General features: G+C 49.4%; 1 protein-coding gene across 3 annotated transcripts in view; it reads right to left on the bottom strand.

Moving 5' to 3' along the window:
• Positions 1-24861: 24861 nt before the first annotated feature.
• SLC39A11 (solute carrier family 39 member 11) overlaps positions 24862-26738 on the bottom strand; it is a 290857-nt gene continuing 288980 nt past the window's right edge. For all 3 annotated transcript variants that reach the window (XM_082605176.1, XM_082605177.1, XM_082605178.1), the window contains one exon: positions 24862-26524. In XM_082605176.1, coding sequence (XP_082461302.1) covers positions 26446-26524 — 79 coding nt within the window. In that variant the 3' untranslated portion in view covers positions 24862-26445. The remainder of the gene's footprint in view (positions 26525-26738) is intronic.

The raw sequence follows: 26738 nt of genomic DNA, 5'->3' as shown, positions 1-26738 counted from the left end.
CACTAAAAATAGAGCTGCCATATGATTGGGCAATCCCACTCCTGGGCATATATCCAGACAAAACTCTAATTCAAAAACATACATGCACCCCTATGTTCATAGCAGCACTATTCACAATAGCCAAGACATGGAAACAACCTAAATGTCCATCGACAGATGAATGGATAAAGAAGATGTGATATATTCGATATATATATAGATATCTCTCTATATATATATAATAGAATACTACCCTGCCATAGAAAAGGATGAAATAATGCCATTTGCAGCAACATGGATGGATCTAGAGATGATCACACTAAGTGAAGTAAGCCAGACTGAGAAAGACAAATATCATATGATATCACTTATATGTGGAATCTAAAATGTGACACAAATGAACTTATCTACGAAACAGAAACAGACTCACAGACATGGAGAACAGACTTGTGGTTGCCAAGAGGGAGGGGAGGTGGGGGAGGAATGGACTGGCAGTTTGGGGTTAGCAGATGCAAACTATTACATATAGCATGGATAAACAAGGTCCTACTGTATAGCACAGGGAACTGTATTCAATATCCTGTGATAAACCATAATGGAAAAGAATATGAAAAAGAATGTGTATATATATATATATATATATATATATATATATATATATATATATATATATATCTGAATCACTTTGCTATACAGCAGAAATTAACACAACATTGTAAATCATACTATACTTGAATAAAATAAATTAAAAAAACAATTAAAAATAAAAGTAGACTGATGCTTATAGACTGTCGTCCAGCTAAAAGATTCCCTAAGTTTTAGAAGAAGTCTCAATAAACTTGAAAAAGACAACTGCTCCTGCCCAGAATTCCCTTGTGCTTAGGTAATGCTGGCTCCACTAACCGTGACCCATCCTAGCAAAAAAGTCCATCTCTATCGGCACCGCAGGAAAGAAAGCAGAAGCTGATCAAAAGGCGTGGCTTCAACTTGGAACAGCAACTCCCCTTAGTGTTAAGAGGAAGGTCTGAAGTCACCTGGGTAAGTCGGTTGAAGACACAATACGACAGAGAAGAATCTAGAAATGTTAAAAAGCAAGAGATGAAGATCCAGTACATTAACATTCAGAAGAATGAAGGAAACCTTGACAATTTCTGAAATGTCAGCTCGTAAAGCTTTTCTCAACTGTAATGCTTATGCGCCCATTTCTTAGGCGGCCTCGGTTGATCAGGAATATCATCTGTGAGACAGAGAGAGAATACATCCTGTGTCTCTTTTGACTCTAATTTTTGTATTATTCAGGGTCCTAACAGCATCCAGATGGCCCAACAAACTGGGAGGCTGAAGAGAGCTTAAGGAAGGGACTACATACAAGGGGATGGGAAGGAAAGGTTCAGGGAAACAGCAAGGGAGAGGGCAGAGCCTCAGGACGGTGGTGAGGCTGGAGCCCCGCTAAGTCAGCGGAACAAGGGAAGCTGTTGTCTCCAGAATTGGGAGAGGGCAGCTACATAGGGGGGACCACCTGCCAAGAACCGTGGCCACTTGCCTTTCACCCGCCAGCCTCTGGCCTGTTGCTCCACTGGCTGCCTCCAGAGGCCAAAAGAGCCTGTTGATTCCATGCTGACAGGGCAGCTCTTGGAGCACAGAGCAGGGTGGGGAAGGGTGGAATAGGACCGGGACGGGCAAAAGGAAGAGATCCAGCCCTTGTGGAGGCATCACAGTGGAGAGCTAGGGAGAGGTGACAGCCCTGACTCCCCCCGAAAAGCTCCAGACCTCCATTTCCAACTGGCTCTGGGACATCTTCCCCTTGGTGGCCTGCTGGCCTCTCAAACGCAGCACATCCAAACCACACTGCTCATCTTGCTTCTCAGTTCTGGTCCTTCCCTGGACCTCCTGATTTGCTCTGTTCCCCGAGTTCTGTCCTGCTGGTCACCTAGGCTTAAAGCCTCAGGGCCACCTCCCCTCTGCTCTCTCCATCAGTTGCTAAGCCCTACATTATCCTGTGCTTCACCGTCTCACCCATCCTGTCTCTTCTCCTTTTCTTCTATCTAGACTGCTGGCATCTTCTTCTAACTGGTTTCGACATTGCTAACATCCTCCCCTTTAAATGTATCTTACAGACCGTAGCTCGATGCATCTAAAACATACCATGGGTCTTGATTCGTCATACCACGACTTAAGCAACCCACCTCCTCCCCGTTTCCCAGATATGCCACAGGCTTGTCGGTCTCGATTTCTCTGTTAAAACTTTTCCTTTGCCTGGAGGAGGGACCACCCTCCACCTTTACTTCCCGGAGCCCAGCCTTCCTTCATGCTCCCCAAAGATTCTTTCCCTCCTCCACTCTCCCTAGATATTTTTGCTCGTACCTCTCTTAGGGCATCTATCCCATTCTACCTTATACAACCATAATCTGAGGACATGGGTTCTTTCCTAGTTTCCCTACTACATTGTAAACTTGAGGCAGAAAATCATGCCCCGTTCGTTTCTGTAGTTGCCCCTAGGAACTAGCCAACCAGCCAGCTCACTGTAGGTGTTTAATACCTGTGTACAGAATGAACGGATGTGACTATCGCTTCGGAGATTTTCCACAGGCCAAATGTCCAGTCTCCTTCTTGGTCTGTCTCTCTTGTCTACATAATAATGCAAATCAAGGCCAGCCCTAATGAGCCTCCACGTTGCTGGTAGAGCACAGGACTAACTCCATAAGAGACCTGGACTGCTTTATGAAAGCACTTTTCAAACAGCTTTATAGCACAGCCCGGCACACAAGGTTGGGAATAGATATCTAGAGATTTATCAGATCATTAAGGGAAGTAGAAGACAATAGGTATTGTGTCCATCTACACAGTCAGGGAGACCCAGGGCACCTAAACCACCCCCATGCTCAACATCAGCCCTCGGGCTCCGTGGCATCCACAAGCCACCCCAAAGCACCCGGTGAGGTCTGGATGAGCCCGTCCCGGGGTTCATGTAGTCAGGGAGAAGAGGCTTAAAGTCTGAAGTCCACGATAACGGGTACAGGTCGGGGAGGCTGGGGGGAGGCGAGAAGAGAGGGATCGTCAAAAGTGCAGTGATTTAGTGTCTGTCTCTTTCCCCCTCTCCCTCCCTCTCTCCCCCTCCCATCACCCTGCCTCTTGCACAAGGAACTATTGAGAAGGGACAGAACAAACGCGCCCTTATGCAGCTCCCGCGGAGTCCCGGGGTTTGTCCGAGACAGCTGCCTGGAGCACGCTATGGTTACTCATTACCCGAGTTCCCAGGCAGGAAAAGCAGCAAACTTAATAGACCCGAACTAACCCTCAGCACAAACACTCCAGCCGTAAATAAATAAATAAGTCAGGTGTACCAGGACTGGGGGAGGGCGGGGGGGGGGAGGGGAGGGGAGGCAGTGCAAGCTGACCGAGGGGGGGAAACAAAGTGAGAGTTGCTAAAAGGGGAGGGGGAGGAGGACGGAGGAAGGAAAACTCCCTTTGGAGGAAGGACAGAGGGGTGTTTGTGCCGCTGGCTTGTCCGAGCCTGCAGAGTGGACTCGAGTCTCAGCTGGCCATTCGCAGAGGTCGCGGAGAAAGAGGACTTTGAGAGGAAAGGCAAGAAGGCCCCATTTCTCCAGCTCCCTGGCCCTCAGCCTCCCGGGCGTGACTTGCTTCTGGAAAGGATCACCTGCCACCACATTTGCTGGGGGAAGAGGTGCTGTGAGACACGGCATGAGTTTATCTCCCTCCTGACTCCCAAAGCAAATGGTCTGGTCCACAGTCGTCACGACACCCATCGAACAGATGGGAAGGGTGTGGACGGACGGAGAAGCCAGAGGGACTAAGAAGCAGGGCAAGGGCTGGCGTGAGGACAGTCATAGCCCCCAGGTTTTTGCTTTGTTTTGTTTTTGCGGTACACAGGCCTCTCACTGTGTGGCCTCTCCCGTTGGGGAGCACAGACTCCGGACGCGCGGGCTCAGCGGCCATGGCTCACGGGCCCAGCCGCTCTGCGGCATGTGGGATCCTCCCGGACCGGGGCACGAACCCGTGTCCCCTGCACCGGCAGGCAGACTCTCAACCACTGCGCCACCAGGGAAGCCCCTCTTTTTTTTTTTTTTTTGCCCCCAGTTTTAAAATATCGACACCATTGGTTCCTGACTGGCAGTGGTCTCTCTCCCCTCCCCCTGCGGATACGGTCTGGAGACATTTTTGGTTGTCACAGCTGTGGCGGGGGTGGCTGGAACTGGCATTTAGTGGAGAGAGGCCAGGATTCTGCTAAACACGCTCCAACGCACAGGACAGCCCCCAAGACACAGAATGCTCCAGCCCTGAGGTCGCAGTGCTGAGCTTGGGAAATCCTACTCTGGATCGAATTCTCAGAAGCGAGTCCGCAGCCCAGGCCACCTCTGATTTTGCAGATGGCATTAGTCAGTCCATCAGCCCATGACAGTTCCATAAACCCACCCATTCTTCCAGGATGCATGAGGGAGGGAAATCCTAGACCCACACGTGCCACAGTGCCGTCATCTCCTTTTGACTAACTCTGGAGACAAATCCACAGAAGATGTGTATCAAACACACGGGCATTCCTAAGTCACTACCTGACCATTCAGCAGATTGGCCAAGTAACTTCTGTACCAAGGGGTGTGAGCACCCATTACTTTGTCTTAGAGTCTCTACCAATCCTGGCACATCGGGGGTTTGGGAGGTTCCGTTTGGGTTTTGCTTTCTCTTTCCTCAGTTTGTGGTTCACTAGTGGACCGGTCTTACACAAGACTCTCACCCTCACTGGATCTCACTTTAATAAAGTCAAGGTGGGCAGACATGGTCCCCAGTCATCATCTCAGGACCATTGCACAGTTTAATGAGCTCTTTCAAGAGTTAAAGTGGTCCCGGCAGACCTCCTGCAAAGATGAACATGACCTGATTAGGGGAGCCAAGTATGCAGTAAGTGTGGACCACTTCAAGGGCCAGTATGAGGTTTGTTTTCCAGTGTGGTACCCTCGGTGTATTTCAGGAAGACGCTCGATCTTTCCCCAGCTGCCGCAGGAATTGCTGCTGTGGGGTCAATGATTCTGTTGCAGTTGAGCTACTTCCTCAAAGGGGTGGGGGAATGGGGGATGGGAGGGGGTGACGTACATGTGCATTAAGTAGGGTGTGCTGTGTATGTGCATGTATGTGATGTCTGTGTGGTGTGTGTGCCTGCATGTGTTGTGTATGTATATGTGGTGTGTGCATGTGTGTAGTGTGGTGTGTGTGTGTGTGTGTGGCCAGACCAGCGATTAATGCCAGAACAAGAAGGCCAAGGAAGATTCCAGAGATAAGACTGTCCTAAAGCATCTCTGATTGATGGACACCTTTAGGAAGACAGAATACCTGGAGTCTAGAGACTCCAGGAAGAGGCTGTCTGTGTTTAATTCCTGTCTCTGCTGCTTTGGAGCTACGTGACCTTGGGCAAGGAATTTAACTTTCTGGTTTCCTCATCCCTATAATGGGATAATAAAAGTACCTACGTTGAGGTTACAGGAATTAGTGAATTCATGTCAAGCACTTAGTGCTGGGCGCCTGGCAAGCACTCAGCAGATGTTGGCTATTCCCCTTATTGCTGCTTTGGGAGGAAGTTCTTCCTGGAGTCTAACCTAACACGGCCTGCTCCCTACCCTGCTTCCCAGGAAAGCCACTTCCCCTGGGCTGATCACATCTCTGCCTACGAGTCCTCTGCTGACTTCACTTGCCTCTCAGTGGAGACCTCAAAATCTGCCCACTGCATCTGTTCCCAGGCCACCCGGCCCAGACAGGAAGGGACAGCGTGAGCTGGTCACCAACCTTCTGCCTCGGGGACCCCGAAGCCTCCCCTGGTGGCCCAAAGAAAGCCTGGCTGGGGTTTCCCCCACCGACGCCCACGGAAGGCGCCTGCCTTCCTCGGTCTCCCAGATGCCTGATGACAATATTATTGCCACAATAAAGCAATGACGGCCACTATCAACACTCCATCAGCCTGGCCTGCCTTTCACAACCGGTTTGTCAAAGCTGCCCCTCCCTTCCCTGCTGTTAGCCCTCCGCTTGCTTATCTGCTCTGGAGACAGAAGTCTCTGGTTGAATTGTGGCAAATTAATTATTGAACTTCATAGCCAGGTCCTCCCCACGCACACGACAATCACTCCCATTGACTGCTGAGGCCAGGCGGACTCCGCCGTCCCCGCAGGCCAGCTGGGGAGAGAGTCGGTCCCACCCCGGAGACGGGCTCCGAACTGCTGAGCCCAATTCCCTTCCTCTAGGAAGCCTTTCCCCACCCTTGTGTCCCTGATACCTGAGTGAAAGGGCATCTTTATAACAACACCGGCCGCAGTAAACGCTTTCCTTATGAATCAGTCAATGGTGTTGAAGCCACATAACTCACCATCTTATTTCCGCTGAGCCATATAAGCCCCTGTGCCTGGCTCAGAGCAGATGTTTAATCGGGGTTCAACTGATGAAGGAACACAGAGGAGCGTCCTCTCCAACTCAATCCAAGCTACTGTGTCATCGTCGATATATACAAAATAACATCTGTAACTCATTTATTTAAGCATCACTCGTCGCACTTCTTCCTACGAAGCCTCAGAGGTGGGCACTGTTACCATCGATGTTGAATTTGCAGATGAGGCATAGAGAGATAAGGAGGTGAAGTCACTTGCCCAGGACCTAATGAGTAGCAAACCAGGATGCAAACCCAGGCGGAGTCCACACACCTACGTACCACGTCACACTGCTGCTCGTGTAGACATCACCCTCACGTGTGGGCAACAGGAGACCTGGACACCACCACCCACCTTAAGTTCTGGAACACAATCGGTACTGCTGACATTCTTTGCACAGTCCTCTCTGCTCCCCAAAAGGGCGAAGACGCTGACTTCTGTTTATTATTCCCTTTATTTTCGGTTTGACTGCATGTGTATTGATCTCTAAAAACACGTTGCTTGGTTCTGCTTTTGAACTTCATCAAGATGGTATTAGGTTCCATGCAGTCTGCAACTTCCCTGACCCTGAAGTGATGAGCATATTTTCCTGTGTTTTCTTCGCCACCATTTTTGTTTCTCTCTACTTCAACACTCTTGGGTATCATCCGTGCCATTTTAATTTACATTTCAGGATATACTGCTTACATTCCCCTCTTTATCCAGTAACATGGAAGGCTCTCTACAATGAGGATCATGAAATGGGACCCAGGCTGGACAAAGGGTCTCTGGGCACTTCTGGGCAGCCTGGGAATGGCCTTGGGCATACAGATCAGCATCTCCTGCGTGTTTCGTGACCTGTGAGGCAACACCCCAGGACTGCAAGGTGGTTAAGAATGAGTTTTGGGGCAAGCCTCTCCTGGGTTTGGATCCCCCTGGGTTATCAGTTACTGGCACAACTGTACTACAGACGAACCACGGGAGCACTCGGTGTCTTACAGCAAGAGGCATTTATTCCCACATTTGCAGGCCTGCAGGTTGACTGTGGATCTGCCAACCTGGGATGGATGCAACTGGGCGACGTGGCTGGAGGTTGCCTATTGGCTGAGCTTGGATCCCAGGCTATGAGTTGATATCAGTTTTCTATCATTGTGCTTAACAAACTACCCCAAAGCTTAGCAGCTTAGAAAAACAACGATTTCTTTCTTTCTCATGATTCCTCAGGTTGGCTGGGTAGGTCTGCTGATCTCAGCTGGGCTCACTCGTGCGGTTAGGGTCCCAGATGGCCTCACTCAGATGTCTGGCAGTTAGTGCTGGCTCTCCACTGGGGAGCCCAGGTTCTCTTTCTCGTGGACTCTGTCTCTAATCTGGACCAACGTCTTCACAACATGGGGGGCTCAGGGTTCCCAAGAGGGAGTGTTCAATATGCAAGGTCTCCCAAGGGCTCGGCTCTGGATCCCACACACATCACTCTGGCCACATCCTATTGGTCAAAGCAAATCACGAGGCAGCCAGCCCAGATTCAAGGGGCGGAGGGTCAGTAGACATAGGCTCCCCTCTTGATGTCACAAATGGCAACTCCACATTGTGAAGTGGAACGGACCCGGGATGGCATGATTCATTGGTGGGGCAGGGCAGAGAGTGAGTTACTCAGTCGATCTGCCCCAGGTGGGTTCAGATCCACTCCACCTGTGTTTTTGCCAGAGCCAAGACTGAAGGGCCAGCAGAGACCTGGGACATGCTCTTCTCGAGGTGGACCACAGGAGCCCAAAGCACCAAACCAGGAAACCTCTGCTCCTGACCTGGTTGCTCACATTCCATTAGCCAAAGCAAGTGACATGGCCAAGGCTAAGATCCCTGGTGCAGGGAGAGTGGGGAGAGGAAGAGGGTGCATGGAAACGGAGCAACCATCAAAGCTATACTAGGACCTCTGTAACTTGCAGTGTTTAGCGCTTGCCCCCAAAACACGGGTAGCTCCTCCTTTGGAGGGTTAAGGCAGGGGTGACCCACTCGTCCCAGTTTGCCTGGACTCTCCTGGTTTTAGCTCTGAAAGTCTCACATCGCGGAAACCCCCTCTGTCCTGGGCAAACTGGGATGGTGTGGGAACCCTGTTTTGAGGACTAAACCTCCAAAAGCCCCCAACCAGCTTTTATTATGAGGACTAGCCCTGCTCTACAGAAGCAAAAAGCAACTTCTCAGCGGCCACACAGACAGTCAGTGGGAGAACCTGTGTGTCCCTCGGACCCTTTCCAAGCGGCTGCTGCCTAGCCCCCTGCCCTGCCCCCCCAAGGCCCTCCTCTCATGAGGTCCTCTCTCTGTGGTCCTAGTAACAGGCCCTCTGGAGGAGAACGGCCTCCTTGTAGAGAGAGAAACTGAGGCCCAGAGAGGTTAAAGGGGGCAGCTGCTGGCAAGAAACGTGGAACACCTGGGCCGGGCTGGAGCAGAAGGGGCACCCTGGAAATGGGGGCTGACCCACAGAAACAGAGGGTCTAGCCTATAAACAGGGGGAGCTCCGAAAAGGCAGGAAGGCCGGCAGGGGGGTGGCTGGGCGGCCTCCACGTGGCCTGATCATCGGCTGGTATGGCTGGGAATGGCTGAACCTTGGGCGAGCTTCTCACCCTCCTGTAGCTTCAGGCCATCAGAAGAGAGCCCTGTGCTGGCTGCAAAGTACTTTGGTTAGTAACCTTGTAGGTAGCTCCAGAATCTCTGGCCTTATGGCGGTGCTTTGGTATTTTAATTTGCATATAAACTACTTGTGAATCTTGTTTTTAAAAAAAAAAAAAAGAGGAGTTTTTGATTCTGTGGAGTCCAAGACACTGCATTTCTTGGAGGAAACCAACACTGCTAGTCCAGACCACACTTGGATTACCAAGGCTTTAAATTACTGTCTGACCCTTTCTATTCTGGGGAGTGAATGCATACCCCAGAAGGGACATCATTAATAGCTCAAGGTTCTGCAGTGATAACTTTCTCTTCATTATCTCCATTATAATTTGAAAGCAGAAAATTTGTTTTGATTTTTTTATTTCTCTGTAATCATTCCTCTCTTGATTATTTTTTAATAAATGCTTGCTCAGGTTTCACATGTACAAAATCTTCCTGAATCCTATTGAATGTATGACTCAAATTCTCAGAACTAGTTTTTTTGGTTACAATTAAATTAATTTCACAGCGGCGGGGGTGGGGGGGAGAAAAGAAAAGAGCCCTGTGCTAATCCACCCAGAGCCGGATTCCAGTCCTGCCCTGGCTTCCCACTTACTCGCTGTGTGGCCCAGGGCAACTTGTCCAAGCCCCCTGGGTGGGTCTCAATTTCTCTGTTTATGAACCGCCTTCCTGACTTCCCAGGCATCACTGGGCCCCTTAGAGCCAGGAGGTACCATGACAGGTCAGCCAGTCACCACCCTGCAGGTGAGTCCCCAGACAGAGTGGTTATGTTCTATTTTTCTTGAGGAATGGATAAAGAGGAGACCCGCTGTGATGGAAGAGTTGTTGGATTTGGAATCAGAATACACAGTTCTGGTCATGTGTCCTCCATTTAAAAGTCACCCTTCTTCTTGAAGCCACGGTTTTGCTTGAGTGTGAATCTCAATTCTTGGCCATGTCTAAGCTCAGCTGCTGTAACAAAATACCACAGAACAGGGGGCTTGAACAGCAGACATTTACATTCTCCCAGTTCTGGAGGCTGGAAGTCTGAGATCAGGGCACCAGCATGGTCAGATTCTGGCCTGAGCTCTCTTCCTGGCTTGCAGATGACCACCTTCTCGCTGTGGGCTCACAGGGAAGAGGGAGATCTCTCTCTCTCTCTTCCTCTTATTATAAATTTATCAGATGTTATCAGATGAGGACACCACCCTTATGATCTCACCTAACCTGAACTCCCTCCCTGAAAGCCCCACCTCCAAGTACAGTCAAGTTGGGGGTTAGGGCTTCAATGTGAATTTTAGGGGGGCCCACGTCAACACATGGCACCTTGCACTTTCACTGATCTTTGGGTCAAATTAAATGGACACGTGACCAAGCTCAGCCAACTTGAAGGTACACACCCGGGAGAGGGTCCCAGTGCGGGGTTTCTGCTGGCACGTCAGTCAAGTGCTGAGTAAACCAACTGGGACCAAACTGACGAGGATGGGGAACATGATACCACAGAGCACCCCCAGTTTTCCCCAGGTCCCTCAGGGAGTCCCAACTCTGAGGTCTGGGATTGCCATTCCTGAATCCCTGTCCTGGATTCATTCCTCTTCCGAGGGCATTTGGAGGACAAATACTTTCCGATCGGAGTATCTTCCAAATACTCAACATCTGGAAGGACCTGTGACAAAGGCCCCCTTTGTGTGGCAGGGAAATGGGCTGGCGTTAAAATACAGCACCAGATCCCAGAGAGCTGGGAACAGCAGTGGGGCAGAGAGGGTGAGGGAGTGAGCGAGGAGAATGGGCGTGAGAGCCAGGTCAGCAAGAGGTGGGCCCAGGAGAGTAAGACAATAAATAATGGCCAGGGCTTGTCTAGTGCTTCCCATGCGCCAGGTGCTCTTCTAAGTACTTCCTTTTTTTAGCGCCTTATTTATATCAAAGAACACTGAAGAGGTGCTCACGGAGAGGGAAGAGGATGGATCTGAGAGCATGTGGGGAGGGATACTGAGGGGGAGGATGAAGAAAACAGAGGGAGGGTGCAGAGACGGAGGAGTTCACACAACAAGGGAACATGTTTCACGTCTGGACAGGGCCAGGCAGAGGAACAAATACTGCTGGAATGTTCAAAGGGGACAGCATCCCAACTCCATTTCTAGCCAGATGATTTCCTCGCTTCCTTGGAACCGTGTGCAGGTACACACAGGTACAGGTGTGCTTGCAGAAGCCTTGGTCCCTCTGTTCCAGCAGGTGGCCACGCCTGCCTCTGTGTGTGTGTGTGTGTGTGTGTGTGTGTGCGTGCACACGTGCGCCTGTGGGGGTTATGGTAACCTGGAATAACAGAGCACGGGATGCCATGGCGCTTCCTACCCACCCTGCAGTAACCCCACCTCCACCCCAGCATGGCTCCAGCCCCAAGGCTGTCCCCAAACCTGACAGGAGCCCCCTCTGTGGAAAGTTCCTCAGAGACTGAAGGTCTGGGATGCCAAAATTCCTATCAAAAAGCCAGGCATGGAGAGCTATAAGGACACTGCTTTCCTAAAGTATCTGAAAATCAATTCAGCTTTTGCAAAATCGCAGAATCTTGGAGCTGGAATGAATCTCAGGACTCTGGTCACAAATGGGAAGGGGATGGATGATCCTGGTGACACTTGTTTAAAATGCAGATTCCCAGGCCCTGTCCTAGACCCATCCAATGAGCAGGGGTAGGGAGAGGGAATCTAGGAATTTGCATTTGGTAAATGCTACAGGTGATTATTTTTTAATTTATTGAAGTATAGTTGATTTACAATGTTGTGTTAATTTCTGCTGTTACAGCAAAGTAACTCAGTTATACATGTATATACATTCTTTTTCGTATTCTTTTCCACTATGGTTTATCCCAGGACACTGAATATAGTTCCCTGTGCTACAGTAGGACCTTGTTGTTTATCCATTCTGTATATAATAGTTTACATCTGCCAGTCCCAAACTCCCACTCCTTCCCCTGGTGACCACAAGTCTGTTCTCTATGTCTGTGAATCTGTTTCTGTTTCATAGATATGTTCACTTGTGTCATATTTTAGATTCCACATGTAAGTGATATCATATGATGTTTGTCTTTCTCTGTCTGGCTTATTTCACTTAGCATGATAATCTCTAGGTCCATCCATGTTGCTGCAAATGGTATGATTTCATTCTTTTTTATGGATGAGTAGTACTCCACTGTGTGTGTGTATATATCTTCTTTATCTGTTCATCTATCGATGGACATTTAGGCTGCTTCCATGTCTGGGCTGTTGTAAATAGTGCTTCTACAAACACTGGGGTGCATGTATCTTTTCAAATTAGAGTTTTGTCTGGGTATATGCCCAGGAGTGGGCTACAGGTAGTTTTTTAACGCACATTCAAATGCAAGAAGTCTTGGTGCAAATCATGACCCACCTTCCAGCAGAGCAGCACTGACTAATCTGAGACACATGCTGTTCATTCAGTTCTTGAACATCTCTAAGGCTGCACAGTCGTCAGCATTCAGAAAGTCTTTCCCAACTTTCCTTTTTTTTTTTTTCTTTTTGCGGTATGCGGGCCTCTCACTGTTGTGGCCTCTCCCGTTGCGGAGCACAGGCTCCGGATGCGCAGGCCCAGCGGCCATGGCTCACGGGCCCAGCCGCTCCGCGGCATATGGGATCCTCCCAGACCGGGGCACGAACCCGTATCCCCTGCATCGGCAGGCGGACTCTCAACCACTGCGCCACCAGGGAGGCCCAACTTTCCTTTTTTTATATCTAACCTGTATATTCTTCTTGAGCACGAACAAAGCGCTGGGTGAGCTCATTACATATTACCTTATTTAATATTCGTGACACGCTTCTGAGTTACATACAGGATGGAGGCAGTAAGAGAAGCAGAAGAGAACAAGAACAAGGGAGGTCACAGGAACAGGGGAAGAGAAGAGAAGACATTCCCTGGTCTCCTGGCTTTGGGGAAGCAATAAGCTGACTTCTTGGTGTGTCCTTGTCACTTTTACAACCAGAGTATGTCGAGTGGCATCAAAATTCAGAACTGTCACATTTGGAAAAAACAAATTCTACTTTTGTTTTGCCAGACTCCCTTGCAGCTAGGATTGGCCATATTAACGTATTTCTGACCAATGAGATGTTCCAGGAAGTCTGCTGAGTTGCAAACATTTGCTATGTGTCAGTGGCTGCTTATATTATACTGTTCCGAGGTACACTGAAGAGGCAAAGGAATTGGAAGCACTGGTTTCCTCCAAAGGCAAAGTGTCAGGTGGGGTGGGGACAGCAGATACCTTGAAGGTCTGCACCAGGGGCTGCTAGAGCACCCAGAGCCCCAGAACATCCCCACACTGTGCAGTCACTTTCACCCCCAACCCAACAGGAGCCTGAGGATTTAGTTGCCAGAGAAACTGAACGAGAGAGAGTCCAGACATGGGCACTTCCAAGGGCAGGGGCAAAGCAGGGAGCAAAGATGGGGATATTGAAGGAATGTCCACATGCCCCTTCACCAAGTCAGGTCTCCAAACGTTACTGCTCAACTTACTTCCCCTTGACAAGAAACATCTGGGCTCCTCTCCGGTAAAATTAATCATCCCAAGAGAAAAGACCCAACAATAATGATATTTGAGGGCCCTCAATGCAAAGTCTAGTTTTTCCCCAAATGCCTTCCATGGGGCTGACTAGCTTTCACATCCCATCCAATCTCACTCCTACATACAGAGCTTTCAATGAGACAAGCATCACCAGACATTGGGGGAAAGTTCCAAGCAGGACAGACAGAGACCAAAACAACAAAATGAGGTAGGGGTTAGGGGGAGAAGAAAGAAACCCGGGGGAGATGGAGGCAATGCAGGGAGCAGAAGAAAACAGAAACATAACAAAAACCACTAACTCCTTTCGTTATTATCCTTGGAGAGATAGAAGAAAGTGCTGCATCCCAGAAATAAGAACAAGAGACCCCAAGAAGAATTATTATGGCAGTTTGAGCCCTTGGAAGTTAAAAATGTGAGAGCAGAAATTGAAGAGAAAGAATCAGTAGTAGAATTGGAACATAGTGTTAAGAGAACCAAGAGACATAAAAAGACCAGGCAAATCCAGAGGAATAAGGATGAGGATCAAGCCAGGGGTGCCAAGACCCAACAAAGAAAAATCCCAGGAGAGAAACAGAAAAAATTAAGGGGAGAAAACTGGGAAATAAATAATATAAGAAAATGGACATGAGTTTCCAGGTTGTAAGGGGGTATCAAGGGCCCAGGACAAAGAATGAAAACAGACCCACACCAATATCCTGTATCATAAAATTTCAGCTCATTGGGAATAAAAAGAAGACCTTCAAAGGAGGGAGGTAGGAGGGGAAGAAAGGAGACAGAGACAGAGATCTCCCATACAAAGGACCAGGAATCCAAATAGCATCAAACTATTCAACAGCAGCACAGGAGAGAAGGTCATGGAGTCTCAGCAGAGGTGAGGGGGAGAATCATTTTCTTGCCCCTTCCAGCTTCTAGAGGCCACCTATATTCCTTGGCTCATGGCCCCTTCCATCTTCAAAGCCTGCAATGACCAGTCCATCTTTCTTACATCACATCACTCTGCCCGCCCTCCCCTCCTCCCTCTCCAGCTTATGAGGACCCATGTGATTACACTGGACCCACAATCCAATGGAGAGAATCCAGAAGAATCTCCCCATCTCAGGGTCAGCCGATCAGCAACCTTAATTCCATCTGCAACCTGGATTCACCCTAGCCTGTAACAGAAAATATTCACAGGTTCTGGGGCTTAGGATGTAGACATCTCTGTCTACCAAAAGGGGCATATTGCAGCTTTGTACAAAATCTGGGTCATTTTATTCAGGAAAAAGGGGAGAGCAGATGTAAGGCAGGCACACGCTAAGGATTATGGAGCAGAAAAGGTAAGAGGAGGCAGGGCCCCCCCATGGCACCACAGAGCCATTGCTCCAATCCCAGACTGGACCTCTATCACATTTTGAATTACGAGAGAGAAACATACCCTCGTTTGGTGAAGCTTCCGTAGGGAGACTTCTGTTGAATGAAGCTCAATCTAAAGCTAAGGGAACTGTCACTTTCCAAGGTAAGAAGTCGACAGATAATGTCTGAAACCAAAACAGGGAGCGATGCGAGGACAAGCATGCTGTTGGGAAATATTTGGAGGTAAACAGCAAAAGGAACATCTGCAGGGGAGTGGAAAGGGATTCCCAGCTGAGGAAGAGGAGGGAGAACATGGCTGCCTTTCTTTAAAAATGTTATCACACTGTTTGATTGATTACGCTTCATTTACCTGGTCCTTAATAAAAATAAGATTTGAATTTTAAAAACGATGAAAATGGGGCTTCCCTGGTGGTGCAGTGGTTGAGAGTCCGCCTGCCGATGCAGGGGACACGGGTTCGTGCCCCGGTCCGGGAGGATCCCACATGCCGCGGAACGGCTGGGCCCGTGAGCCATGGCCACTGAGCCTGCGCATCCGGAGCCTGTGCTCCGCAATGGGAGAGACCACAACAGTGAGAGGCCCGCGTACCGCAAAAAACAAAACAAAACAAAAAAACAAAAAAAAAACGATGAAAATGGTTTGGAGCACTATGGCAACAACCCAGAGGTGCAAGGGAAATACCTACCCAGGCGATGTTCCCTGGCTGGGGTGGGTCAGGCTGGAGGAGTCTCCTGGGAGACGGGAAATGGTCCCTGAGGGTGCCAACGGGAAGCACAGCCTCTGCTCAACAGGTAAGGAGGTGCAGTGCCCCCCTCCTCCCCATGCAGCTAAAAAGCGCAAGAGGTCAGGACAGGATCCAAAGTTTCCCGTCCCTGACAATTTGCTGCTTTTAGGAGCAGCACCCCAAAGAGCAAACTAAGAGAAGAAACGTCAGGGGCCGGTTTCCAGGGAGAGGGGAGTGACCACGGCCATTCCTCTCTGCACATCTGTTCCTCTAAGCCTGGCCCTGGGGAACAAAGCCAAGATCTTAATCGCCCAGTGTCGCTCCGGCACGCTGAGCCTGTGATACACCTGTCTCCACCATCAGGCAAATGAGTGGGTTTGCAGGCAGGGGCCTGCCCCGCCAAACAATGCACCCCTTTGTCCCTGCCCAGAGCTCTCAGGATCCGCGAGGAGGCCAAATCCATCAGCGCTTGTCAGGGCCCTTGATGCACACAATGCGAGTTATGATACACATTCTCCGGCAAAGCCCCAGGCTTCCAGCAGGCAGCTCGAGCTGACACGCAAAGTGTCAGTCAACCTTCCACAAGCCCGGGGTGGGGACCCGGGTAAGCTGGGGGGTGGGGGGGCAGGGCACCAGCTCTCAGTCCCAGAAGCCAAGCAGGGCCAGAGAAGGTGTCCCTGGAACTCTGATGCATCCTTTCTAAAAACCAGCCCCGGGCGAGCTGCATTAAGAAAAATCGTCTTCCCGTGTGGGCAGAGGGATCTCCCAGCTACTCGGGCACAGAGGATGGGCACACGTGCAGGGCACATCCCCACCCCTGGCTCACGTGGCCAGAAGTTTAAGGTCCCAGAACCCTGCCTGGGAAGGAGGGAGGATGGAAGTTTGAATTCCCGAATGAGATTCCCTACAAATGTGACACGAGCCAGAAAGGTGGAACTCTGTCCTTTGTAGCCAGAGAGGTGGCAGGCTCTACGGAAGTTTGGGGGTTTTGTGTCCTGAGAGAACCCAGAAGCGGCCTTTGCGGATGCTGCCCAGGTTATATGTGTATTTTGCGACAAGCTTTGCGAACCATCCCTGGCTGCCCTGTTCTGTCCGGCCAGCCCCTCCTTTCCCGCTCTCCATCCACGTGACTGCCAGTCACCATGGCCAGGAATACACAAGCGCTTTCCTTGGGCAAACAACTGTTTCTTCACAGAATCCTAGGTTGGCCCCAGCACTCAACACAGAGAGAAGGGACGGGAGAGGAGAGTGTGTCCCTCTGGGGTGGGGTCGTTGGCACCATCTGCCCAGGCCATGTGTGCCAGGCGAGTTCAGAGCTACAATTAGCAGCAACTCAGCCACACTGCCTGGACCCCATTCCCCGGGCTTACCCCGCAGGCTTCTTTACGGGAAGGAAATGAGAAAATGAATGAGTTTTGAGAAAAGCACAAACTCCTTTAGCGATACAGGATATCTGAGCTGAATCATATTGGGTCATATTTTATTGTTTTTGACCCAAGGCCACTGCTCAACTTAGAGAGGGAGTAAGACATATACAATATTTAAAGTAAATTATATAATGTTCCTTTGTGTGTGTCTAAGAAAAAACCTTTCCTTTTCAAGATACATACGGACCTGTTTATGCATAAAATGACACAATGTCTGAGCTTTTTTGGTTTGTTTGTTTAAAAATAATGAGGAAGGGCTTCCCTGGTGGTGCAGTGGTTGAGAATCCGCCTGCCAATGCAGGGGACACGGGTTCGAGCCCTGGTCCGGGAAGATCCCACATGCCGCAGAGCAATTAAACCCGTGCGCCACAACTACTGAGCCTGCGCTCTAGAGCCCGCGAGCCACAACTACTGAGCCTGCGTGCTGCAACTACTGAAGCCCGTGTGCCTAGAGCCCGTGCTCTGCAACAAGAGGAGCCACCGCAATGAGAAGCCCCCGCTCGCTCCAACTAGAGACCAAAAGCAGCCCAAAATAAAAAAATAAATAAAATAAAAATTATTTAAAAGAAAAAAAGACAACCAACCAACACCCATACAAAAATAAATAAATAAATAATGAGGAAGACAGAGGTGAAGGGGGCCAAACTGGCCGGGGCGGGGATGGTTGTCGGAACTGGGTGGTGGATACATGGGGCTCAGGACACCCTTCTGTTTACTTGAGGGTAGGTTCAAAATTCTTCATAATAAAAAGTTGAACGAAAACAGACTTCAAAGAGAAAAAAAAATGAGTAAAGAATAAATCTGCCAGTGTTAAGAACTTACACAGGCGTTGTAAGGCAACTGATCAGACCTGGCCTTGCTTTTACATTGTAGTGGCTAAAAGAGACGTGGTTTTGGTTTTTTTAACCAGACTATAAAGGGGAGTAAGTCCTTGCTCACGTTGGACAATGGCCCTCAGCATTTTTGGTAGGACTCCAGAGCAGCATCTAGTGACACTGACTCCCAAAATATGTCTGCTGTAGTACAGATTTATGTCACAGAGTAGAGATCGGGGGACTGAAGGTAGTTCCTAAACTCAGGATACACTGTGGTCAAAGTTGCAGGGATGGTTTTAAAGAAGCCGTCACACATGAGAATAGACTGGTGGTTGCCAAGGGGGTGGGGGTGGGGAAGGATGGACGGGAAGTTTAGGATGAGCAGATGCAAACTAGTATATAGAGGATGGATAAACAACAAGGTCCTACTGCATAGCACAGGGAAGTACATTCAATATCCTGTGATAAACCATAATGGAAAAGAATATGAAAAAGAATGTATATATAGGTATAACTGAATCACTGTGCTATACATCAGAAATTAAGAAAACATTGTAAATCAACTATACGTCAATAAAATAAATTTAAGGAAGGAAGGAAGAAAGGAAGGGAGGGAGAAAAATTAAGAAGATGTCCCAAAGACTTACTGAGCAGAAGGGAGGGCAGATCGGCTAGCTAGCATGACTGGCAAAAGTCACTCTTCATCACCTAGTCGTCCCAGGTAAAGCATCACGAACAGCCTGAAGGACACCGTCATTATTTCTGTAGGATTTGTGAGAGAGGAGCGGTTCCATTTTTAACTGGTGCATTGCTCACGCTAACGGCATCTGCCGAGTCTTTTCCTCTTGCTGTGTTTTTCTGAGCGGACTGAGGTGACGATTAGAGAGTTAATGGCAAAAATCACCAGTGAATGCCCAAATCATAACACCTTGACATCCGAATGCACAGGTGCTAGCTTTCCTTCTCATTGGCAAGATCCTAACCTTCTCAGCTTATTTAAGCATCTAACACCCTCAGCTGGCTTGATCTCTCTTTATACCTGCCAACAAAATCTAAATGAGGAATGGTATGGACCCACGCACGAGACACGGGCAACACAGGAAGTCAGTGACCGAGCAACACAGCACCAGGTGCCGATGGGTCATCACTCCGGGGGCCCAACGGTTGGGACCAGCCTCCCTGACCAGTAAAACGAGGGAGGAAATGGATGCTGAGCTGACAGTGGGAGGCACCTGGGTGTGGCAGAGAAGGGCGTGTTTCCGGGGGAGCCCTGTTCCCTACTTGTTTGCTGCACTTTTCCAAACCACAAAGCCCTGCTAGGAGCTCCCCTGCCAAGGCTGATCGCAATCTACTGCGCTACCTGCATTGTCATCTCTCATGCAGATGCGCAGTCAGCGCTGTGAATGCTAAGGGCGCTCCCCTGGGGAATCTTGTCTTTTCCCAAAGCCAGGTTGTCTGGGCATCCAGGCCTACAGCAGCAGACTTCTCCAGCGGTGGCGATGTTGCCAACTACAGCCCCGTTAACTTCCTTCTCTCCTTTCCTACCAGCCCTTCTCCGCCAGCCCTACCACAACCCTAACCTTAAGATGAGCTTAAACCATGCACCCCTTTGCATACTGGCCTTTCACGACGAATATTCAGGATGACAGAGCCCCTTGAGGAAAAGATCTAACCCGGCTCTCCCTTTAACCTTGACGGCTGTGTCATCCAGCCAGAGGCTGTCACTGTGTCTGGTGCCTGGGTCCCCTGAGTGCTAGGAGAAGTGGCCCTCCGCCTGGTGGCACTGTGAGGAGGAGGATGGGAAACTGGCGTCCGAGTTTTTCTGGCTTGGAAAAAGAGGATTCTACTTTTCAGCACCTGCCAACCTGACAGGTTTGCCAAGAATTTTACATTTGCCAAGAATTCTACATTAAATAAATACACACCTACATCACCTCCCCGCCCCAGGCAGGCATAACCTACTGCACTGGGTAAGGAAACAGCTCTTAGGAAGGAGGACCATATGGGTTCATGAACCCTTCTGGTTTCCACAGCATAATCCATTCTCACCTCCACCAGATGACCTGAAACATCTCCTTTGTGTTCAAGTTTGGGTTCCAAAGCAAGAAAGTTAAGGCTTGATTTTGACCTACAAGATTTTTGTTCTTTTTATCATACAAGTCTATTGTACACATTTTGAATGTAAGGTATATATATTTAAAAAAATCCTTGGGAACTTCTAGGTCTATATGCTCTTATAGATCTGGTTAGTGGACTCTGTTTTGGGGGTACTGTTGTCCCTTCCTTTTGCCTGCGAAGTGTAGCCAATGGCTGAGCCTTAGATAGCCATGGCCATGGAATTCATCATGTTGGGAGCTGATTTGCAAAAGTTCCTAAATCTAACTAAAGGCAGAGACCAAAATTAAGACATCTCTGCACTTAGTTTGTGCTAGCTTGCTATACAACAGCAGAGAACTAATACAATGACCCTCTCCTACCAAGTGACCAAATATGACCAATGTCTACGTGGAAGAAATCTGCAGATTCACGAACCGTTTATTTAAGAGCAGTCTCTTTTCCTTCAACCTGTAGTGTAGGCTTGTAGTACACGAACGATTTTACGTTCCTTATAATTTCACATGTTAAGTTCAATCAGCATTTTCACTGAAAAAGCAGGGAGGGAGCAGGTTCCTGTTCAAGAAAACCTTTGATGAAGTATAAACCTAAGTACTAACCTTACATCAGTTCATTGTTCTTTTCCATGGGACACCTTCCAGGGTTTGGTAGTGACCAGCGTAGGCTGCAGACCCCAGTGCATACTGAACTCTGTCCCTAAAAGGCAAAGGTCCAAGAAGGGAGTACACCTGTCACACCCTTACCGCACATCTGGAAAGCTGAAAAAAAACGGCTAAGGGCCTCTCTTCTCTTTGCACGTTCCCCCACCCCACCATCCCCGCCACCCTCCCAGCTTGTGCTGTATTTTCATTCCTCCCTGGCACATCCTGGGCTTCTTGGAGGTCATGGCTCCCGCATCAGTGGAGGGAGATGCTAGCCTGGTCTTAATCCTCAGGGCTGGGTCCTCACCAGCTCCAAAGAGCCTAGATCCATACCCTTCCCTGCTGGTTGGAGAGAGGCCAGTGAGAGACATTAATTTTATGGCTCGTAGTTTGCCAGAGAATGGGGGCTACATCAGAAAAGATCCCACACAATTTCCAGTCTGATCTTCTAATTGGGGGAAGGATCATGGGGTGCAGGGATGCTGGGATACAGGTTCCAAGGTTTACCCTGCACAAAGAATCGTATGTGCCTGTCTTTGGGCCACATAATGCCCTTCTAGCTCATCCATCCACCCACGTCTTCCATGTCTTGGAACAGAAGGCAGTAGCAAGTGCCCTAAGGATACTGGGGGGCCCTGAGGCTGTGCAGCCCCATCAGAAGCTGCAGACCTCTCAGTGACAGCTCTTGGGGACAGACTGTGGCCACGTAAGGCCCCTTTGCTGTCAAGCCTCTGGCAGGGCCAGGGCACCGTCAAGAAGATGAGAACCAAAAAGGAAGAGGGTTGAATAGGTGCAGGGCCCGAGGTGGGTGCAGGGCCGCTGCTTCCCACAACTCTGGCAGCCCAGGTCCAGCCTCCCTCCTCTATTCTGCTGGAAGGAGGGGAACCAGTCCACTCTCCAGGAGGAAGAACTAAACCCGCCTCCTGCTAGGAACACGCTGCAGGGCTGAGCTGTGTTGGAAAGATGGTCAAAACGTGAATTCACTACAGAGGACTAGTGTTTTCGCTGACGCCTTGAAATCCCCTAGGACTGCAGGCCTCCCCGCCCTGCAGTCAAGCGGAGTAAATTTAAAGCACGCCTGGGGACCAGAGGTGCACCTACCTTAAAGCCAGCGAAGCCTGAACTGCAGGGACGCTGGCTCACAGGCGCCCCTCCAAAGCTTTGTGCCTAATTTTGTGTTTCGTACTCGAGTACTGTTTTTCCTCAAATTACACAACCTCCAGATTCACCCAAACCCGGGTGCGTCATCGGAGGGGACAAGCTGGGAGTGACCAGCCGCAGTCGGCAGGAGCCCCGGGAAGCCAGGGGTCCCTTTGGTGGAGTGGACTGGCCCGGCGGTGGCCCGGCGGTAGGCCAGCGGCGCCACAGGCGATCACGGTTGCGACCCTCCACGAGCGGACGACGGAAGGAGGCGGGTCTCAGGGCGCCGGGAACGCAGCGGGCAGCGTGCGTGCAAAGCCCCGCCCACCCACGGGCCCGCCGCGCCCCGCCGCGCCCCGCCCCGCCCCGCCCCGCCCCAAGCAGGTAAACAGCGCCGCGCCAGGGCACCAGCGGGAGAGCCTCTGCGCTGCGCGCCGGGAATGCGCGGCCGGGATGGGAGCGCACCTGTGGGCAGGCCAGTCGGGCCCAGGACAGTAGCCAGGCGGAGATGACCCGAGAGCTGGGGAACCCGCGCCTCTGGAAGACCCTGCCGCAGGGTCGACCCTGGGTGCTGTAAACACAGAAGATCGGTGCCTTTCGTTATGTGTAATCATACCCCAATTTAAAAGGGAAAAAAAAGGCGAACAGCCCCTGGCCTCCCATTTAGCCAACTTTCACGGATTCAACCAACTTTTATGGAAGGTGGAGGTGTGCAGGATGTTGCATCAAGAAAGCCCTAAGGAGGGGGGTCAGGAAGTCAATTTGGGCATCCTCCGCGCAAAGCAGAAACGACTCTGCCACTGCCCAGCACCACCCTGGCGAGTAAGACTCCTGGACCTCCCCGGCCTCGCTGTTCAAGTGCGGTTATAATATAGAAGTCAAGGAGGACTCAAGGAGATGACGAGGGCGGGAAGCACCCTGCCTGGCGCACTCTAACCAATGGCCTTCCGTCAGCACAGCAGGATGAGAATGTCCCCAGAGAAGATCCAGATGCTCATACCTTCCCCCCACCACCACCACGTCCCATACCAGTCCCCTGGGATGAGTCAAGGTGTCAATCAAAGGCAAAGCCTTGAGGGAATGAGATGTTTCTGCCATCAGACAGTCAGGGATCTGAGAGACAAGGGGCAGTCCTGGTAACTGGTGCTAGCAGCTTTAAAAAAAGACAGTTTCCAAGTGACTGAGAGAGGAAAAACTGCTGAGCCTAGTTTACCAATGGCTCTGCTGATATGCTGGCCCCATCTAGAAATGGACTGCTGTGGTGTTAGAGTTCCACTGAGGGTAGCAGGTGAAGAGAAGACCTCCCAGTGGGGAGAATTCTAAGCACACATTTCTACGTCCACTTTGCCTGGAAGGAAAGATGATTTGATGCAAGAAGCTACACCAGTTTATGAACTGCGACAAATGGTCTGGCCAAATGGTCAAGCACTGGAAAGAAGCAAGATTAGAGGTCTGGTGACAGAGACGTTTGGGGAGGCAGAGATGGCTGCGCCTCTCAGGAAGGGGCAAGTGTGGAAATAATTGTCCCTCGAGTGAAAGGTCACCCATAGTCTCCACTGTGGAGGAGACTCTTACTAATTAAGTGGCCAAGACTATCTACGGATGACAGTTTCTTTCCCCGGGGACATCGTTGCTTTCTCAACTGATTCAAGGATAATAGTGGCCATGTTGCCAAAGATGGAACAATGCATGGATTCAACCACTTGGCTGTCCAGCATCCATCAGACCTGGCCAATGAGTGCACACAGGATCAGTGATTGACCCCCGACCCCAGATACTGATGATACTCCAATGGTCCCACACACTGCTTGGTTGCAGACTGATTACTTTGGACCTCTTCCATTATGGAAGAGGCAGGCTCATATGTCTGGATTTAGAATAGCCTTCCTGTCCATCATAGGATGGACATCGTGGCATCCTATAACATTAGTTCTGACCAAGGGATTCACTTTACAGTCAAACAGGGAAGGCAACAGGCAGATATCCTTAGAAGTTGATCCCACCATCCAGAAGCAATCATCTGTTTTGAACTGTGACACAAATTATTAAAGATTTGGTTTTATGACTAGCTATGAGACAATATCTAATGAGGTTGAGATACTGTTGGCTAAGATGGGTGTTTGTTCAGAGTGAGTATTCAATATGTGGTGTTATTTCTCCCATAGCCAGACTAGGCAGGTCTGGAAGAAGGGAGAGTGGGGATGGTGCCACCCCCATTTTACCAAATGACACTCTTCAACGTTGGGCTCCACCTGGTTAAGACTGTTTGAATCCTAGAAAGGAATGCTCCACCACTGGGCGGCTAGCCACTGGGGGAAAAGGGAATCCTGAAGTTTCCATTGTGTGAGGGACAGCTCCGTTATCTAAGCAGGAAGTTTTGTTTGTTTTTGTTTTTAAGACAAAATCGAGGAATCAAAGTATCTGTAGATGTCGAACAGCAAAAGAGTGAGGCTGTCATAAACTTATTTTTTTCTTCTTTTGGCTCTCCACCATCTGAACTCATTCCCCAAACTGGAAAATCCATTATTATGTGAGTCTTAATAAGAGGGCAAGACGGGTTAGTTCCTGGGCACAGGATCTAAACTCTGCCAGCTAGATGACCCTGCCCTGCTCAGAACGCTGAATGTGAAGCCAGGACACAGAGAATCAGGGTCACTTTAGAGCTCTTTCCCATGGTGGTGATGGCAGTTTGAGTAATGGTCCAGTTTCGAGGGACCACGGCATCCAAATCAAGCTGTTTTTGAGATGTGATTGGGCCATAGTCCCAGACCTCTAGTTTTATTGGATCCACCCCATTTTCAAGCCCGATTCTCTATAGATCCTATGAGCTCCCTCATAACCTTCCATTACATTCTTTGCCTAAGTAAGCTGGAGTTGGATGCTGTTGTCTGCAACCAGGAATCTAGCTAGCCCTTCTCATGTGAACTCTTTCTTTTGCTTCTCCTGGTGTTGGGTAGGGTAGATACTAGGACTAACTTGAGTTAGCTCTTATATGATCAACCCTGGAAAGAAGAAGCTTTGAGAAGGACTGGACGTAGCACAGGTCATCCACAACAATATCCCCTTTATTGGTATTAATCACAGTTATGAGGTCTTGTCCATCAGAAAGAAGTCTGCATTATGTAGAACGACATACAAAGACATAAAAATACCCATATGCCAACCACCAAACCAACAAATCTCCACCAATCAAACCTCTGAATGTGTCTTCAGTTTTGATCATCAGTGCTCCGGAAGAATGAACATAGATCTAGCGTAGGGTTATAGGGCATTCCCAGAACAGAGTATTCACCCTTGGCAGCAATGAGACATGTAAACGCAGGGCAGGCATTGATAACACAGTGTCTGAATACCTGCCTCCTGGGCTGCCTGCCTTGTCAGCAGAGCCCACTCAAGGGCCCAAAGTCTCCTAGGACCAGTGAGGACAGCAGGCCTTAGCTATGTTGGAAGCAGACAAGTTACGTCACCCCTGATGGAGAAGCTGTGTGGATAAGGGAGTAGTCTCGTTCAAGTCATTCTTTAGGGTCATTTTAGAATGATGACTTGGCTCAAATTTACTTTAAAAGGGAAATGTAAAAAATACCTCTTCTTTTCCTACCCCTTTTCCTTTCTTATCCTGAGCTCTCTGGCCCAAATCCAGCAAAGCAGCTTAAGAGCTCTGGGTCAGGTTATAAGTTACCGAATAGTCAACAGAGAAGGACCCAGTGCAGATTCCAAATGTCTTTCGTTCACTTAAATGAGCTTAAGTGGCTCCTCCGTAAGTAAATGAAGGGGTTGAGTTCTAGCAGTTTGCTGGTGTCCCCAAGTCTCTTAGAAAAATGAAGCCTATACGCTTATCAAAACACATGTCTGGGGGACTTGGAAACCATGGCAAACTGGTTTGCTCTTGGAATCCAGAGAGAGCAGAGGTCTCTGATCAAAGCTCAACCCTGTCCTCTTTTCACAGGGCTCACTGTGTGTTCACAGTTGCCCTCATTCCCTTAACTTCAATAGTGTCAATCTTTGCCTTAAAAGAAGAGAAAGAGAGAAAGACTAGCTGATTTTCTTCCCTTTGTCTGTGTCTCACCCCATGCAGCCTCCCCCTTGGGGGAGGCAGAAGAAGGTATGTTCCTCCTTGGGCCTTGGGAAGTAGGTTGCTTTGTCCACGATGCTCCTGTTCCAGTCTTGATGGACAGAGGATCAACGGTAAAAGATCGGGAAGGACAGACAAGAGCTGTCCTGGCCACTCTGCTCTGAGTCACTAGGCCAAGATGCTTGGGAGACTTCTCCCTTGGTAGCTTGCTTCTGTAGGTGACCTTGAGGAGTTGCCATTGAGTCCAGTGAGGGAGACCAAAGGTGCAAAAGCAGAGACTTCCCTGATCTGTAGGTCCTTGGTTTTCCCAACGAAGAAAGAGTCCATGTAGTGGCCAAGCAAAAATCTGTAGTTCCGTGACTACCTGAAATTCCAAATAAAACCACTATCTCCCTTAAAAGAAAACTAAAAATTGTCACGATCAGAGTCAATCAGGGTCATGAGACAAAAAGGAGAGAAAGGAAAAACGTTTTGATGTGAAGAAAGAGGCTGTGGTCCTAAGATGCCGATCCCAGCCGTTGCCTCGTGCTGCCTTTCCCGGGGTCCGAGGCACTTCAGCGACTAGCCCAGACCAACATCCAACGACATCATCACCACAAAACCCAGGATGGAGGCCCAGGACGCCAGTGTCCCGTTACCACTAGGAGGGAAGGAAAGGAAGAAAAGGAAGACCTTGATGCACTGCGAGACAGCGTCCAGGCTGAAAGCGTCCTCCACAATGTCCAATTCCAAGAGAAATATGCTACTACCATTAATAATAAAATAATAATAATATTGACTTGGGATTAACAGATACACTACTATTTATAAAATAAACAAGGACCTACTATATAGCACAGCGAACTATATTCAGT

This window comes from Mesoplodon mirus, assembly GCF_964341445.2.
Source record: "Mesoplodon mirus genome assembly, chromosome: 18".
Taxonomy (NCBI): Eukaryota; Metazoa; Chordata; class Mammalia; order Artiodactyla; family Ziphiidae; genus Mesoplodon; species Mesoplodon mirus.
This window is presented reverse-complemented; position numbering and strand designations above follow the sequence as displayed.